This window comes from Peromyscus californicus, unplaced genomic scaffold (genome assembly GCF_007827085.1).
Source record: "Peromyscus californicus insignis strain IS unplaced genomic scaffold, ASM782708v3 Scaffold_4__1_contigs__length_199733344, whole genome shotgun sequence".
NCBI lineage: Eukaryota > Metazoa > Chordata > Mammalia > Rodentia > Cricetidae > Peromyscus > Peromyscus californicus.
Genome location: NW_026294562.1, coordinates 4,802,463 through 4,817,116, shown reverse-complemented (window position 1 = coordinate 4,817,116; position 14,654 = coordinate 4,802,463). Strand labels below are relative to the sequence as shown.

The 14,654-nt window shown below is 42.6% G+C and overlaps 1 protein-coding gene across 2 annotated transcripts in view; it reads right to left on the bottom strand.

Moving 5' to 3' along the window:
• Nucleotides 1-9,791: 9,791 nt before the first annotated feature.
• Ccdc186 (coiled-coil domain containing 186) overlaps nucleotides 9,792-14,654 on the bottom strand; it is a 36,652-nt gene continuing 31,789 nt past the window's right edge. For both annotated transcript variants that reach the window (XM_052761404.1, XM_052761405.1), the window contains exons 15-16: nucleotides 14,331-14,550; nucleotides 9,792-13,628 (exon numbers count right to left, since the gene is read on the bottom strand). In XM_052761404.1, coding sequence (XP_052617364.1) covers nucleotides 13,545-13,628; nucleotides 14,331-14,550 — 304 coding nt within the window. In that variant the 3' untranslated portion in view covers nucleotides 9,792-13,544. The remainder of the gene's footprint in view (nucleotides 13,629-14,330; nucleotides 14,551-14,654) is intronic.

Sequence of the window (14,654 nt, the reverse complement as noted above, 5' to 3'; positions counted from 1 at the left end):
AAGGTTGAAAAGTGGGCCTGGCTGGGGTGAGGCAGGAAGATGATGTCACTCACAGTGGTTCCAGAAAAATGACTGCAAGCATGTTGTCCTTTCTTCCAAGTGTCCACCCCCACCCCTCCCGAGAGGAGAACATAAACCTCTCAAAGGTCGGGAAGCTCTCAATGTCTTCTGGGTTAGGAGTTTGGGCAATTGTGAAACAATATACTATACTGGTTCGAGCTAGTACCTGCAGCTGGGTGAAGACTCCTCTAACGGCTGTCTGTCACCTGACTCTGGGAGAAAAGGAGCACAGCTCACATTAAGGAGAACTGAGGATCCTGCAGACAGGCTGGGCGATAAGACTGAAGGTACTCCCAGGGCTGGACTGTGACGATTGGCTGGTTTAATGACATTCCTCTGCCATCTAGTGGCACTGAGCCTACACTTCCCTCCCAGAGAAGCTTCTAGGAGCTCCCACGGGCTGGGGCACCTAGATTCAGTTCAGACTGAATTTTTAAATGGCCATCTCAAGGGCCAGTGAGACGGTTGAGCAAGTGAGGGTGCTTCCTACAAAGGCTGGCAGCCTGCGTTTGAGTCCTGGAAACATATAGTAGGAGAGAACATACTCTCAGCAAGTGGTCTTGTGACTTCCACATAAGCTCCGTGGCAACTGTGTGCACTCACAAATTAATTAAAATTTAAAAGTCTCCCAGGCAGTGGTGGTGCACTCTGGAGGCAGAGGAAGGTGGATCTCTGCGTTCGAGGCCAGCCTGGTCTACAGAGCAAGTTCCAGGACATCCACCAGAGAAAGGAGTACTCACCAGAACTTACTTGGAGTCTGTGCAGTAAGGAGTCACTTTATCGTGGACATATGGCTGATAATCTGTGACAAGTGACAACTTCCTCCAAGTATGACTCACAGCACAGAAGCCATACACACATGTAAAAACAGCCTTGCCCTCTCTGACCCTGGAGACAAGGCATTCCACAGATGCCATGCTGTATTTTCTCTGTGCCTTGCTCTCTGAATTGTTTAAGGAGAAAGCAAAGACTTCAATTACATCTTGCTATTTATCTGACTACAGCCTTCCATCCTGCCTGGAACCTTGTGCTGCCCTCAGAGAGCCACATTCCACACTGGTGCTCTGAACTCTGTGTTTACAATAGCTAACATTTATTCAGCACTATGTGATTGGGTCTGTAGGTGTTTTGTCTTCTTGTCTCATTCAGATGTGACAGTAACAACCCTCAGATCATTTCTCAGAAGGCATCTCCTACAACCATCCTTTGCACACGAGGAAATCAAGGCCTTCAAAGGTCAAACAAATGATGGAATCAGGATTTCTGCTCAGGCAGATTCTAGAACATTCTAGAACGTTCTTAGGCATATGGCACAGCTTCCTTCAAGTTCATACTGCCCTTCGCCAGTGGAATTTTAATGAATTACTCTACTTTTTCAGGTGATCAAATTGTTTAACAGTTTGGTCTTGGGCTGGCACAGCTGCTCAGTGGTAGAGCACAGGTATTTCTACAGCCCGGGTTTGATCCTCAGTGCTGCGAAAGAATAAAACTTAAAAACAGGGCTGGGATGCAGGTGAAGGTAGGTAGAAATGTTTGCCATGTGAGAGGGCCTGAGTTCGAATCCCCAGAACCACATATGCTGCATGCACAGTGTGAGTGTCTGTGATTCTGAGCATTTCTACAGGGAGGTGGGAGGTGGAGATAGAATTCCTGAAGCTTGAGAATCAGATAGCTTGGTATACGCAGTGAAAAAACAACAGAGATCCTGTCTCAAACAAGATGGAAGGTTGTCCCCTGACCTCTGCATGCTCTCTGTGGCACTTGAGTGCCAGCACTCACACACTTATACACACTGTACACACACAATCGATGCAGGCATGCCACCACACATGATTGTTTACATGTATGGTTTCCCACCATAAAACAAGAAACACCTTGCCAGGCGGTGGTGGCGCACGCCTTTAATCCCAGCACTTGGGAGGCAGAGGCAGGCAGATCTCTGTGAGTTCGAGGCCAGCCTGGTCTCCAAAGTGAGTTCCAGGAAAGGCACAAAGCTACACAGAGAAACCCTGTCTCGAAAAAACCAAAAAAAAAAAAAAAAAAAGAAAAGAAAAAGAAACACCTCATAAGGCTATTGCCATTTTTGTTGGTTGCCCACCATAACTAGATGGTAAGATCTAGTTCCCAAAGACATACACTGTGCTTTAGCTGCAAGACATACAGAACTGAGGCTGGAACTGAGTTGGAAACCTGGTCCCTGCTGGCTAAAAGTGCTATGTGGGCCACGGGGGCAGAAATGTCATCAGTGGACTTATCTAGAGGCAGAACCTACATGCTGTAAAGTCTCCTCTCCTGCCAACATCACCTTAGAGTCACCTCCTCCCCTGCCAACCATTAATTGTGTCAATCTCAGGGCAGATGTGCCCCATGAGCTCTTCCTCCTTCCACGACAGTGTTGGTGGGCCCAACCTTGTGTGGATCTTGTCTATTAAGGTAGTATCTTTATAATAGGTAATGGAACTTAAAAATGAGAAACTGTAATTCTTTTGTACTCAAGGAACACTGAAGCTCAATCTTCCCATTGGCTTGAACTACAAAAATATTTTATAAATCTTTGGAATTCTAAATTTCTAAGGGAACTTTTCATTACAGAAAACAGAATTTCTAAGAATACAAAAATGTATCCATGAGATTAAAAGTCTATACACAAGAGCCTTCAAGACTGTTTTCACTACGTGTCTAACTCTGCATCCCTCCAGCTCAGCGGTGGCCCTGCCCACCGCCAGGGCAGCCTTTGTCATTGCCGAGCCGGTGTCCACTCCATAGCCTGCTTACTGAAAAACTGGCAGGAAATGTGTGCCATTTTTGTATTTTACAATAATGTGGGCACTGCATTTTTTTTCAATGACCTGCAGAGTAAATTTTATATCAAGCTGAACCAATTAATCTGATCTACCCAGGAAAAAAATGTGACCACATAGAGACCCTGCTCTTGTATTTTTATTTATCTATCTATCTATCTATCTATCTATCTATCTATCTATCTATCTATTTATTTATTTATTTTGGCACTGTGTAATTTGGTCTTGTAACTGCTTTGACAAACAGTGCTGAAGAGGACACTGAATTTATCAGAGCCACTGTACACAGAGTGCATGTTCTTTATGCCTGGTGCTGTTAGGGTTGCGGAGCGTGATAACCAGCAATGGATGTCACCATTTGTCAGCACAAGTCTTCAAAGTCAGCAGGTCTGGGTTCAGACTGACTCTTCAGCTAGTCGCCTAGCTAATAGGGTGACCCCAAGAACTCTACAGAACTCTGCTTGACTTGTCCATGCCTAAAATGGATTTATCTGTTGTAAGCACCAAATGAGTTAATATAAGTCATCTAGGATAGTCCCTGTCTGTCCAGGCCCAGGGCGTTTCCATTGTTATGGCTGTAGATCAATGGGTCTGGAAGCGCAGCCTCTGCCCTATATACATTGCTGAGAGACTGGGAAATTGAACCTAGACCACTATCAGCTAATGTTGTCACACTTTCTAATCTTTAAGGAAAAAAAATCTACCTGTGTGTGACTTTTACAGCAGTGGTGAGAACATCTGTTTATTTCAGATCGAGTACTGAGTCTAGACCAAAGAAACAGATGCACCCAGGCTTAGCTCAGAAAGCCAGTGAATTTACTAGAGTTACTCCCAGGAGCAAGGGCGAGCCAGACCACTGCTTCACCACAAAGCCTACTTCAGTGATATGGGAGGAAAGCCACTTCCTTGGAGCCCTGACACACCTTGCAAGCAGCTGAGCCAACCCATGGGAGCTTCTTCTCTCCCTGCAACTGTTACTGCAAGCTACCTTAAGAAGGGACCTTGCAACGCTGTAAGCTTTGAGAGCTTCCTGGGACTTGTGAGATTCTTGTTCTGTTTTTCTTCCTGAGTCTTAGCACTTGGTGCCAGGAGGGGATGTTTCAATTGGGAGGAAAGCTACACACTCGAAGGCCATATGGTCAAAACCACAGAAATTCCAGGCTCCTACAAGTCTCTAAGGGGAGCCCACCAACTCTTGTTATCAGTCACTGAACTGGTCTCACTGCTCAGCGAAAAGCAGAGGAGTTCCCACATGTCCAGAAGCACTCTTGTTCTGTTACTCCGTCATTCCTTTGACCCACATGTCCAGAAGCACTCTTGTTCTGTCACTCCGCCATTTCTTTGAGATAGGGTGTCATTTCTCTCAAGAGATCATCATTTAACTCTCTTTACCTCTGGCATATGCTGCCTTCCATTGTCCCTCACGGTCTTTGAAGAAACCCTAAGGTTGAAGGATTCTGGGGACAGCTCACAGAAGTTTGGATTTGCTAGCTACGCTCTCTGAAGCCTCTCACCTTTAGGCTGGTCCTTGTAGGCCCAGCTCATTTTCTGTCTACTCATCTGCTCACTTATTTACATCCTTTCCTCGTCCCCACTGTCTGCTACATGTCACTCAAACCGTGGAAAGCACCAGACATTTCCAGTTCACAGTTTCTCGGTACATCCTTTAGCAACTGAACGAGACTCCAATAAGCATTCCATTTGACACAGAATGATAATTAGCTTGTCAACCAAGTTTAGAAGAAACAAAGTCTTCTATTTGGAAGAAAATATTTCAAAATAACTTCTTAAACTATTTTAAAATTGTCCTTCACCTGAAATTAAATATTAATATAATAACCGACAGATTGCCAATACTTTAGAATGGTTGAGACTTTCATGTAAGAGATTGCATTGAAGCAGTTTTTCAGTTGGGTGGTGTGTGAGAGTTCACAGTCCTCTAATTAGTTAACTCCTGAAGGTCCCCTCCATTCATATGCACCTTAACATTTCTTGTTGAACATGTTAAAGGTTGGCAACAGAAAAAGATGCCATCGCTTTGGGTCAGGAACATGATGCAGATGCAGCTCTAGCCAAACACCATTCCTAACTCTCCCCTACTGCCTCTGCAATACTATGCTGCCCTGTGCAAATTCAAGCCAGACCAAATCCCAGTATGGAGAGGGGAAGTGAACAGGAAACTGCAGCCCTAGCCAGGGAGCTATTAGCAATTGCTAGCTGCTGGTGAAGGGACAATCCATTTTAAGAATGCTGCCCCTAGTTAGCCAATTGTGCTCCAGAAGGCCACACATACAATAATATGTAGGCTGTACAAATTGGTCTTGATGGGTGGTGGTGGTGGGGTTGGACACAAAGTTGGGTGGGTAGGGAAGAGGGGGCGGACCTGGGAAGAATGGGGATGGGTGAATATGATTAAAACACAGTGTACAAAATTCTCAAAGAACTAATGAAAAGAACTCCAGTCATCTGGACACTTTCCTTGCTGACACATGGTTATGTTCAGAAAGCGGGGCGGGGTTTGGGAAGGGGAATACACCAGGTATTTTCATTCTTCTAGTGTGTTTATTCTCAGGATCTCCCAGGTTGTGGCCTCATCAATCCACCTGCAGCCTAGGTAGTTGCTGAAGTCAAACATGGGTCGGAGAGTAGAGCTGGACTATATAGGTCTGAAAGGAGGCTACTCCCTCCCAGCAACATCTTACACTCCTTCCTAGTCTTAGTCTCTTCCAGGGGAATCAGAAATTTGAACAGGATCTTTTCAGACAGTAAATAAGTATACACTCCCTTTTATCATGTGCTTGGACTGTGCCATGAATGCTACATGATCCTTAGAGTAAAAATCTATTAAGAGTGTAAGTACCCTTTGAATAGTTTTGCAAACTGATTCTAAAAAAAACAAGCCCCTCAGTCCTCAGGGGAAACCACCATGGGCTTGGTATGCCTCACCCACAACCTTTTTTGCTATATACCTACATGGAGGCACTCACACAGTGGTTTTTTGATGTTTTATAAAGGGTATGTCATCAAAAGTTTTAGAGGACACATGCATATCACCCTTAAGCATTTTTAATACTTAACAAACCATATCTTTAAAGGTTTTCAAAGTTTCAGCTTAGTCAGAAACCCACATTACAGCTGAGTTCTTTCCCACACATTCTATTTAAACTACAGAACTGCTCTGCCAGGCAAACTTTATCATCCTCTACCTGCAAAGAGAAAATCGAAACTCAGAGAAACCAGAGACTTGTCTAGGGGGTCACAGTAGTGGCAAGGCAGGGTCTTCCACATCTAGGACACTTCGTAGCTCTGTGTTCTCTGATGGCCTTGGCTGGAGATGGGGCAGGTAAAAGAGTGTGTGCTACAGTCAGGATCGGAGCAAGGCATCGGTGTATCCACAGCAAAGCTGAAGTGGCAACTGCCCTACCGTAGTCCAGACTGCCAGGAAAATTACACTGAGCCCCACTGCTTCAATCTCTGCTCACCTCCGGACTCTACTGAGTTCAACAGGCAACAAGATGGTTGGTTTTCTGGCTGCAGTTGTGGGGAGCAATCTAAATATGACTTGTTGGGGTGTTAGAACTTTTAACTTGGGGAGAAAGCAGATTCGTGAAAAGTATCCCTGACTGAACTCCAGGGAAAGAGGCCCAAGTGTCCTTTTCATCTCACAGGGTGGTCTGAGCCTCATTCAGAGCAGTTCATTAGGATGTCCCTGTCCCTCTTGGTATGTCTGTCTTTTAAATTTAACTGTGTTCCTTATTACCACAAAGGAAAAACAAAACATTCTGAAAACACAAAAGCAGTACAGCCTGCTGTATTTAATCTCTGACCAGAATAGCCCTACATGCTATTTTGCTTTCTATGTAAACGTAGCATCGAGTAAACTATGAAACACATAATAGAAACTTTGATGACAATCTGTCCATGTATTTTTACGTTGAGAATACCCAGAATTACCCAGGGTGACTTGTGACTTTTGGGGACCATGCTTCATACAGACAGCTGCACCTGAACTCAGAGTCCTGGCCCCGCAGACCTTGTTATATTTGAGCCTGGCATTCACTACACAACTCTACCCCATGCACCTCCAAACCAGCATTTCTACGTCTCGTATTCAGAAGCTATATTAATATTCTAAGACTTAGCTTTTCCTGTTAATGAATCTCTGAAAAATGGGGCTAGCCTGAGGAAATCAGATGCAATGTAACCTGGTTTCCTAAAGTGGCTTTAAAGAATTTTCCCAAAGGGCAACCTTAGGCCAGGGCTCCAGGACTGTACAGTGAGTTCAAAACAGCCTGGGCAATTCGGTAAGTCTAGTCTCAGGGTCAGGGATACACAGTTCAGCATTGTGTATATGTGTGATACCCCAGGTTCAAACACTAGTACCCCAAGAGTCACCTTTAAATAACATAATAGCCTAAGAGTCAGATCAGCCCTTCAATCATGCCACGCCTTTTTCCTACCCCATGCACCCAGCCCATGGGCACACAGGCCAACCACCTCGGCCTTTGGAACAGATCTTCTACAATCCTTTTTAAAAAGTAAACAGAAATGCTCGGCCACTTTACTACTCATCACTAATTACAAGTCTCTAGCTTGACTTGTAATTAAGGAATCACAAACATCTTTTCTGAAAGACTTATCAGTGAAGAGCTGAAAGCTGACATCAGGTGGCATCGAGTCCACAGCTTCGAAATCAAATCACTTCCACCTAAGCTGAAGCCTCATCCACACTGGTTAGTTTATTATTGTGCAAAATACCTGCAACCGTTTAAAGATGATTTATTTTATGTTTCCAAGGTTCCAGTCCATAACTAGCTGTGTCCCTTGCTATGGGACTGGTGTGGCAAGGCACCGTGTGGTGGTGTGACACTGGGGGAGAGAGTTCCAGGGAGCAAGGAGAGAGGTGCATGGAAGAGATAACTGCCTGTCAAGAGGCTTCGCCGCTCCACCAGTGACCTGCTGGAAGCCCTCAACATCACAATGTTATTAAATTACACACCCCTCCCACCACCACAAATGGATCAACCCACTGATTAGGTCAAAGCTCTCTGGATCCTGTGGCTCTCAGCGGATAGATTCTTCAATCCTTCAACACCTGAGCCTTGGTGAGGGATATTTTGTATTCAAGCCAGAACACTGAGGAAATAGTTAGAATGAAATGTGACAAAGCATTTTGTTAACATTAAGAAACTCCTTTTCCCTTCCCTCTTTCCCATTTGAATGCCCTGGTAAATAAAGGCCCATCTAAATAGGAGGAAGAAAATGGGGAATGGAGACAAGGAGCACACGTACAAGACTCTGCTGCAGCTGTTTTGGGTGTTCTCTCTTTTGAGGGATGGGAGAGAAGAGTCTCGAGTGTTCCTTCTGAAATGGGTTGTATCGGTGTCAGAACTGTGGTTCACTCTTTAAAACCATGAGCAGCATGTGTGCTCTGCAGCTGCACGGGGTGAACACTTAAATTGAAGACCAGCCTTTTGCATTACAGTTTTCAAATTGGATCATCCAGATCTCAGAAGGCACAGGGAACTCCTGCTGTTTTGTTTGAAGTTGGTGCCATGGAACCTAGCAGGCATTTATTTACCTATGCATTTTTTAAAAGAATGTTTTCAGGCAAGTGCACACCTTAAAAAAAAATCTATTATGTTGCAATTAGCTCTTAGGTGCTCACTCTGCCAAGTATGCTTAACGTGGCTTCTGAATCCCAGTTAGAGATGCTGGAAGCAGACCTTTCCCAGCCTGCTACACTCACAAGCTCTCCCATGCAATCCTTCTCTCTGCTCACATTCATAACAAACCCAAAACTGAGGAACAAGCTAGCTGCAATTCAAAGAAACACCTGCTTTGGCATGGGCATCTGAGTGAGAGAAGGGACTTACAGGGTGACATGGAGCTGGGCGCTGAGTTTATCCTACCCAGGTGACTAGCCAACAAAGCTACTGATGTATGGCAAGGGCAGCAGAGCTGTGCATTAAGGGGTGCTCACAACACAGGGTCTACGGAAGTCACTGGTCAGCAAGTTTAACAGACAGTGCTTAAAACAAGAGACGCAGAGGGTGCTGAACACACAGACCCGCCTTCCACCCTGGCCCTGATGGTTTTCATTAGAACTAAAGACAACAACTACAAAAAGATAGGATGTGTAGTCTCTCCAGAAGCAAATGTAGTTCCTGGTGTACTGTATCTAGAAACTGGCATGCCAAAGGATAGGCATGGTAAAACAGCATGGTCCCTGGGTAGTGAAAGGTGACTGGAAATCCCGCATACTTCCTTCCATCAAGGTGTTTTGTTTTATACAAATTGTTTCTTAAATGTTAGCTGATGACTAGCCGGTAGAAGCAGCATGTCTTGAGCACATATCCCCTGGTACCTAGAAGGCAACTATAGAGGACACTGTGGAAGCTTCCATCACTGTTAATTGCCTGTATTCTGTAGATCTGAATTTCAGGGGACCTTCCCAAGAATGCATAGTTTATGTGATGTGGCATAAAGGAGGTACCAGAACCCCAGAGAGATGCAAAGTAACACCAAGTGATGTGAAATACTCGTTGCGTGTTAACCCCATTTTAGCACAAAATTGGTTCTTTATTGTTAAAGAAGCTGGAAACTATGGGCACAGAAGGTCCACAGCTTTGTGAAACATCAGAATGTACCAAAAGGTTACCAGCCCAGTAGGAAACTTTCTAGTCTGTGGGACTAACATCTTCTATAAAATGCTCAGCTTTGCTATCTAAGTTTAAAGTGCAATCTGGCAATCAACTTAACCTTACTTCAATCATATTTGAGAGGATAAAGATACATATGGGAAGCAAGAATAATCAGTCTAGTTTAAAAACCGAAATCAAGCCGTTTTGGAAGAGTCTTGTTAATGGTGGAGAATTTGTTTAGCCATGTGAAATGTGTAAGTCACTACAGATGCCACTGAGATGCAGCTTGGTAAACAGGCATTGCTTATTTAATAAGTACAGAATGTACACAGACCCCTGAAGAGCATTGCTCTGTACAGATTATTTACAGAATGCACAGTGTAATCCAGGGCTATCTATACAATGCAGACGCCCACACACTCGGGAAGGGAAGACAGCAAAGTAACAAAGGACAGCCCTGTGCGGTTCAAGAGTCCATTCAAGAAGAAACATACATTTCAATATGCAACTAAGTTCTCATTTAGTTTGTTGTTCAATTATTTCTCTTGTTCACCTTTGACAATTTTCAGGTCGCTAGTGCCACCAACTACTATTGAAGATTAAAAATATTAGTGTGAAAATGAACTACTCACTGGAAAAAAAAAATCTTGAAAAATATTAGTAGAGTCAATAGTCTCGAGGCATGAATGACATTATAAAAAATATCCTTACCAGGGCAACATAATATCACATTTACATTATTAATAGTTTCTGAGTTTTTTTTTTCAGATTTTTTCCTAAATTTTCTTGTAAAAATATTTAGAAAATAATCAACATCCGGTGTAAAAGAGAATTTGGAAGGGTGTACAACACGATTGGGTTCATTTCAGGACACCAAGCAGGCACCAGTCAGGCATTTACTCAATGGTAAAGGTCTAACATGTATGGTCTTCGGGTTTCCCCTTACCATGTTAGGAGATGTGCAGAAGCACCATGAAAACAGCAATGTGCTCGAAATGCTCCCCAGGCCAGTGCTCCAGGTCAGCCTGGGGCTGTCGGGCCATCTACCTATGTAAGTCAATCAACTCTCTCCTCAGCCCAGGAATAAAGAGCAGGCGCGAGCGAGGTCTGAGGACCCGAGCTGCTGCTGTCATGAGACCGCAAGTCCCAAGGGACTAGAAAGCGATGGCCACCATACCTGTAGGGTGCCCGGCAAATGTATTTCCTAAATGAATAAATGACATGTGTAGCCTGATTGAGTCATTTTAAATGGCTATGTAGAACAAAACCAAACCACCACCACCAATTGTTCATTCTGTCCAAACTCACCATGTTCAATCCTTGAGACTGTTTTAACAGACTCAAAATCTCAAGTGGTATGGGGAAAAAAAGGAGTGACAGGTACTCACTTTCAAATGAAAACAGGGGAAGTGTATGGACACCGACACACACAGTTTCTTGCCCAAGGATACCAAAGTATTATTAAATAACTAAAATAGTCACTTACATTTGGAACTAACAATGATCAAATACAACAATACCCCTGGGTCCTCAGGTTCTTTCCTCCATATAGTCAATCAGTAGGAGGACCTCAGAAATCCACAGTAGGAGCTGTTTATAAATCAGTGGAGAAGTTCTCTCAGATACACACATTTTTATACATTACTTTGCTCAGTCCTGACCATGTATGAAAGGACACAGGAGATGCCAAACAAAAAAGAAAACAAGACTTTTCCAGCTTTTTAAGCCTCATAAATAGGAAAAAGAAAGCAGTATGATGCAAGTATGGCTTTTAGTAATGATATTTTTCAATTATTTCATTAAGTTCTACAAGTACATGGTGGCATAAATATAAACACTACTTGTTCCGTTCGGTACTGACTGTACTGTGGACATTACCACTATTTGGTCTCCGCTATGCATGTTTGTATCTTGGAATTAAAAAACCCAATCACTGTAACTCACGAATCAATATCACCTGAGGAACCAGGGAAGTGTAGTTACATTGCCTACGTTATGTAGACCTTTGGAGTCTTCCAGTATGTCTAGGAATAAATGGGCAAATAATTCAGAATTTATTGCACTTACCCTCTTATTTTTTATTCTAATAAATTATTAATAATAAAAAGAGCAAGACATTATGACTAACACTTTTTACAACTATTTAAAAATAAAACAACTTTGAATGCATTTTCACTCTGAAGCTAAGAGATATTGTTTGGATAACAACAGATATCACAAAAAGACACTATACTGACATTTAGTATTTAGTAAATTACATTTATAATCAATGTTGATTTAAGGAAATGTTAAAACACATTAAAAGGGCATTGACATGATCTAAATTTTTAGAGCCCAAACAATTCTATTTATAAAACTGGGCTTCATGTAGCCCAGGCTGGCCTCCAACTCACTTTGTCCTTGAGGCTGGCCTTTAATCTTCCTGCACCTCCTAGGTGCTACCATTCTGGGCACGTATTACTACGCCCAGCTTGAGCCCATACAATTCTTTAAAGGTATCTATCCCCAAAGCTCAAGTTCCTCAGGGGAAAAAAATGCCCAAATACAAAACCAACAGAGGCTTGCCAGATATGCTCCAAGGTCTCCCAGGATACACATGGTCTGAACATAATGCAGTGTTTAGGTTCTGGGAGGTGAGAAAAAAATTCAATGACAAAAACATTGGTACTAACAATTGGCAACATTTAAGTATACATCTTAAACACTGTAGATATCTAACAAGATACAACAATTTGGCTCAAAGTTCCTTTGGCTATGAAGATATAACTGTGTTTTAAATAACAGAGTGAAACATCCCATTTGGTGAAATGATGCTTCGTTATGCTACGTAATCAACCATCAAGACTGAAGAACGGGTGCACACATGAAAAGTTAACAGTGCTAAGTGCTGGCTTCTCTTGGGAACGCGGTCTTCAGAAACACCTGAACCCAGTGGTTCTCAACCTTCCTAACGCTGCGACCCTTTAATACAGTTCCTCGTGATGTGGTGACCCCAACCATACAATTATTTTTGTTGCTACTTCATTAACTGTAATTTTGCTACTGTTAAGAATTGTAACGTAAATATCTGATGTGTGACCCCTGTGAAAGGGTTGTGACCCACAGGTTGAGAACCACTGCCTTAAGCCCGTTACATTTACTTCTGTACAATGTCAGTAAAACTAAAGCATGTCAGTTTCAAAGTCTTCATTCATCTGTTCTAATGATTAGATTCATTTCACATTTTAAAATATAATGAGTCCACAGGAAAATTTTAAGTACACACATTGTTTAAAATCTTAGTTTAAGTAACTGAAGATGTAAAAAACTCAACTAGTAACTCAAACAACTCAAATGTGAAAACGTAGCTATGACAAATAAGGAAACCTGACAGACACAAATAGTGCCTGGTCACTGCTAGTTACCAACAGCCAGTTTTCCTGTCTAGCTGTCATTAAAATCAGAATTAAGCATTCATATACATCCTTACAGCACATTGCAAGGCTACTCTGTGATTCCGGCTAATTGTGATGGGGTTGTGAGATGTTGCCCTGGCTGGCTTTGAACTCATGAGCTCCAGATCCTCCTTAGCCTTCGAAGTAGCTAGAACTATAAGGCGATCACTGTGCCCAGATCAAAACTGAAAACTTCATGATTTCTCTAGGTGTCTTTGTGTGTTGCAGAAGTAACGGATGGAGAACACCTGTCTTTTCATGAATACTTTTCAAAGACTGAACTCACTAACGGAAGAACTATGGCAAAGTTTTTTGTTTTGTTTTGTTTTTTAAAAACCCTTGTACTAATGTTTAGCACTTTAGGGCAAAAAGCAAATTAGATGTTGAGTCAGTGACAAGGTGGCTGAATTGCACCACATAGAAACGGACTTCATTGAGCTCACAGTACGGCACACACACCAATGCATTCACGAAAGGGCACGTCTACACAGGGAGTAAAATGAACTTTTGATTAGTTGACACAAAGCAAGGGCTGTTTCAGGACACTGGACAGTGGCACCTGCTGGTCTGCGGCTCTGGTCTGTCTACTGGGCAAGAGCTTTTTGTTAGGTTTTCTTCGTCCTCTGCTCCAGTTCATGCTGGTGTTTAATAAGGCGTTCTATTTCTGTTCCAAGTGTTTGCAGGTTTTCCTTTAATAAGTGGGGAAGAGAAAACAGAAGTACTGAGTATAATACAAGTACCCTGGGAACTACCTTTGCCTAAACAGTGGAACTGAGTGATTAGTTCTTGGAACTAAGATAAACTAGACTAGACACACGTGTTTTAGTGAAACAGGCCTGTCCTTTTTTATTTATTTATTTAATTTTTTTTTTGGGGGGGGGACAAGGTTTTCCTGTATAGTCCTTGCTGTCCTGGAACTCCTACATAGACAGACCAGGCTGGTCTCAAACTTACAGAACTTTCCTGCCTCTACTTCCCAATACTGGGATTAAAGGCACGTGATACCACGCCTGGCCCCAAGTTATAATCTTTTCACTGCAGCTAAAGCAAGTTTTAATGTACAATGATTACTTAGACTCAAAACTATTTTTTAAAAATCTATTACTATCAAGGCCCATGCATAGCAAAGACAGAAAAGTTGGGTCAGACAACAGCTTAAAAAAAAAGCCACAAAATACACTTCAAATGCTGCAATATTGAAATTATAACTGTAGTCATATGGCAAGAGCCATCCATGGTGAAGTTAAAATGCACCTCAGAGTCTGAGGCTGACTTCTCTCTGGGTAACATGGTATCTTGTGTTAGGCAAACAGCCCAGTGCTAGCCGATACTCTGAAGAGACATCATTCTGTCACACTTACTGAGTGTAAATGAGTAAGAAACACAAATACCTTCAAAGTAATATTTTTTAGTAATGTATCTTCCAAAACAGCCTGTAATTTTCGGTTGATTTCCAAAGAGAGCTCCAGTGTTAGCCCACTGTCAGCGGGATGGGATGTGTATAAGGATGCCATGATGCCACCGCGTTTACTCAAATGCACTTTGTTAAAATCAGATGCTTCTGAAGAAAGTGTGCCTGATTCTTCTCGTAAAATGTAACTCTGAATTATTCTGCAAAACAAAATGATACTCTGTGTGCTTGCAGAATAAAAACACTAGGATTGTAGGAATCAAGAATCACAAGCATAAAGATGATTAGCATAAAATAGACATCT